The following is a 3,773-nucleotide window of genomic DNA, read 5'->3' as shown; positions in this document are numbered from 1 at the left end:
TTTCTCGCAGGAGTGATCTGAAGGACAAAAGAGAGGTCCCCGGGGCGCGGCCAGGGCATGCCTGTCGCGGAAACATGTGCAAATCACACTGCCTGCACAGCAACTTGGGCCCCAGAAAAAAAGAAGTAGGCAACGCGGGCCAGGCAAGGATCGAACGGGGATCACAATGGACTCAAAGCCATCCCTCTTGCCGCGCGCCCATTTGATCCCCCGAACGAAACCTGCTCCGTTGGAACAGTGGTGGGGAAAGTCCTCCCCCTGCCCCGAGAAACGGCAGGCTGGGAAGGAATATGCAGATTTTTCCTATTGTGCACGCCTATCCGCCCGGTACTGCCGGTATTTAACCGGTGTGCGCCCCGAAAAGTAAGGCTTTTCAGCCCATAACCGACCAAGCACCATCCCCTCGTCTTCGCCCGATGCTGAAACTTGGCATCCGCCACGCAGCGTCGAGCACCCGTGACCTGACCGCAAGAGGGCTGGGATGGAGCCTGTGGGCGATAAAACCGGGAATATGAGGGCGACTTCTTTATTCAGAGCCAAGTTCGACCGCCGCGCAATGTGGCGGTTTGGTGAGAGCCCCGTTTCCACGTGGAGCAGGGTTTCTCGCGAGCTCGAAAAATGCTTGCGGTCATATGCCCACCCATGAACTCAGCTTCTGCTGAGACGAAACAACGCTTAGGGCCCCCGCGGGGGCCCGACAAAACAGTGACAAAAGGAAGGGCGCAGACAATGGGCAAGCCATCACCATGAGTAGGCCTGGGTGGGGAAGTCCTGTGGGTGGAGCGGAGCCTGGATGACTGGCTGGCCAACCCGCTTATTCGTATGTAAATTGAGAGCAGAGAGCATGGGAGCAGAGTAGCTGCAATGGTTGGGCGGGCGCCGGGCAGGAGCAGGCACAGTCAGCACATTCTTTCCCCGCTGCAAGCACACCTGGGCTTTCACAAGGCTGCGGAGAGGCTGGATTGCGGTTTGCCTTGGCGCCCACCATGACTGAAACGTCACGATCGCTGCGTGGTGTGCTGGCGGCGTAGTCGCCACATCTCCATGGGCGCCGCCGAAATCCCACATGGCCCTGCTGCCACACTGTGGCCGGCAGGGTGGTGGAGGGCCCCGATTCCACGTGGAACCGGGACTCTCACCATTGCACTCCTTTGTGGTTAAATTTTGTGCGGCAATGCCCGGACCAGGCCGGATTAGACTAAAGATCCAATAGCCTGGCCTTCGAATTTGGCTCTGAATAAGGGAGGGCCCTCACGCAACCCTCCCGATCTCTTGGTAAAGGACATTAGCAGAGCACCAGGCATCCTGAAAGGCGCACACAAAGCGAAGCCCAGTAGGCTGTATGTGCCACCCCCAGTAATCCCAGCTCTGTGTCCCTGCTCCCAGGCCTGCCAACCAGGGTCCCCTCTGTATTATTCCCCGGAAAATATCCCAGGCGTGTGCTCCCGCTCCCGGCCCAGAGCACAGTCAAGGCTCCCCCCGGGCCCTTCCTGTGAAAACTCTCCCTGCAAGCAGCTTCCAGATTTGCCTTTAGTGAGGAGTCTGCTGGTTTTCCATGTCACCAAATGTGGGAGATTCTGCCCAAAGAAAATATGATTTCCTCATGCAGTTGAGCCAATTCTTTATAGTTGTTTTATTAAACCAAAATGTCACATGCACGCGCGCACACACACACACACACACACACACACACACAACAGTTTGCCGCAACCCTATGAGGGGGTCATGTTTAATTCAGGTGACCAAACAGCGCAATGAACTCATTAGGTGTTATAAAGAGTGACTGCTAGATATTTATCAATGGTATATAAAGTTTCAGGAAATTGTTGGAATCTAGTGAAAGCCAGACTAGAAGCAATTTTGGGGTGGGGTAATTTTAAGAACGGCTACCCAGGAGCTGGACTTTGCTTAGCAAGAGACGATTTTAAACATCATTATAGGTTGAGACACATTTTGGGGTGAAGTCTTCCATGATGGTTTTTTTTTTTGTGTGCCTCTTTCCATTTGTATGCACCGGTCGGAATGGGACCTGGGGATAGGGAACACACATCAAACCAAACCCGGGGTATGCCGTGTGAGCCCCAACTCGAAGCGGTTCCCGCCCCCAGGCCAGAGCAACCGCCAGGCTGCAACAGCACGATCTCTTGAAAAATAAAAGTCAGAGCATGTAGAGGGTTGCCCTAACTCCGGTCAGGCGGGCGGTCCAAGCACCAGCCAAGCCTCTAGAGGCCCCTCCCCGGCAATAAACAAAAAAACCGCGAACGTGATGGGTCGCCCAGGATCGAGCGAGGATCCCCATGAGCACAAAACCGTCGTTCTATCCTCGTGCCCATGGGGTCCTCTGCCTAAAACGGCACCGAAAGGCACCAAAGAGCAGTCCTTCGACCCGGCCACCCTCCCCCGTGCTCGCCCAAACACACAGATGCTGTTCCTCCGCCCGCCCGCCCCCCGCCCACCACCACCTTCGACGCGGCCCCCCTCCCCCGTGCTCGCCCAAACACACAGATGCTGTCCCTCCGCCCGCCTCACCACCATCCCACCCCCCGCCCTGGATAGAGACACACAGTCTGAAACCGGCTGTACCGGTCACAGCTTTATTGGATTATCGGCCATGCTGGAAGTGCGCACTTATGGCGGCACGAATCGATACTGCCCGCGCGGTAAGAGCGGCCTCGGACCAGGGAATCTGCGGCCGCTCATCCGCGGGCTCCATCAGCGGCTCGCGCGGGAACGGCCCGTAAACGATGTCCCCGCGCGAGAGGCAAATGTTGTGAAGGATGCAGCAGGTGGTGATTACCGCGACCATGAGGCGCTCGCTGACAAGTAGGGGCCGCTGTAAATAAAGCCAGCGATTTTTCAGAATTCCGAACGAGCGTTCCACACTCATGCGCGCCCGGCTCAGTCTGTAGTTAAAGCGCTCCTGGGCGCGCGTTGATGGCGCCGGATAGGGCTTCATGAGCCAGGGCCGAAGAGGATAGGCGGGGTCCCCGATGATTACCGGGTCGAATGTGACCCCCTCCAGAGTGACCGGCCGCTTCGGGCGACGGGCGCCATCCTCGAGTCTCTTGAAAAGGGGCGAGTTACGGAGCACACGCGCGTCGTGCGCCCTTCCCGGGAAGCCCACAAAAATGTCCAGGAATCGTGCATCGCTGTCCACCACCGCCTGGAGAATCATGGAGCAGTATCCCTTGCGGTTGATGTACTTGTCCCCAGAGAAAGGCGGAGAACGGATCTCGATGTGTGTCCCGTCCACGGCGCCCCAGGCATTGGGGAATCCCCTCTCCTCGAACCCGGAGATAATGTCCTCGAGGTAATCGATGCAGATCCACTTCTCGGTCAGCTTTGCAGCGATGAGCTCGCAGACCTCGTCGAATATCCCGCAGACGGTAGAGACGCCACGGCCAAATGCGGGCAGTGTCGCGGAGTTTGTGGTTCCCGTGGCAAGCTTCCAGATGGTGATGGCGATCATCTCCTCGGGAGGGACTGGGTCGCGCATGTGGGTCGTCTCGCGGACGAGATCTTCGCGAAGCTCCCCAACAATGTACTCGAACGTGGCACGTCGCATTCTGAACTGCTGCAGCCACTGCCCGTCACTGAACTCGTAGCGCTCCCACCACGGCCACCAGTGAGGGCATGCCCGGGGAAGCACCCATGCCTTCCTCGGCGGGAAAGCAACAATGAAGCACTGCGCCATCTCCTCCACGGACGCAAGTGTTGCCACCAACTGCCGCAGTCTTCTTCTTTGTCGCGCGCGGCGGCCGTTAACTTCCTCT

At 57.7% G+C, this 3,773-nt stretch overlaps 1 protein-coding gene across 1 annotated transcript; it reads right to left on the bottom strand.

Annotated features, from left to right (window-relative positions):
• Positions 1-2,602: 2,602 nt before the first annotated feature.
• LOC129337773 (uncharacterized) lies at positions 2,603-3,565 on the bottom strand. Its single transcript, XM_054991723.1, has one exon. It carries the CDS (start codon positions 3,563-3,565, stop codon positions 2,603-2,605), a length of 963 nt encoding a protein of 320 aa, XP_054847698.1.
• Positions 3,566-3,773: the final 208 nt, after the last annotated feature.

The sequence above is a fragment of the Eublepharis macularius genome, chromosome 11 (genome assembly GCF_028583425.1).
Source record: "Eublepharis macularius isolate TG4126 chromosome 11, MPM_Emac_v1.0, whole genome shotgun sequence".
NCBI classification, from domain to species: domain Eukaryota; kingdom Metazoa; phylum Chordata; class Lepidosauria; order Squamata; family Eublepharidae; genus Eublepharis; species Eublepharis macularius.
Note: the sequence above shows the minus strand (reverse complement) of the source record. Positions and strands in the feature narration are given on the sequence as shown.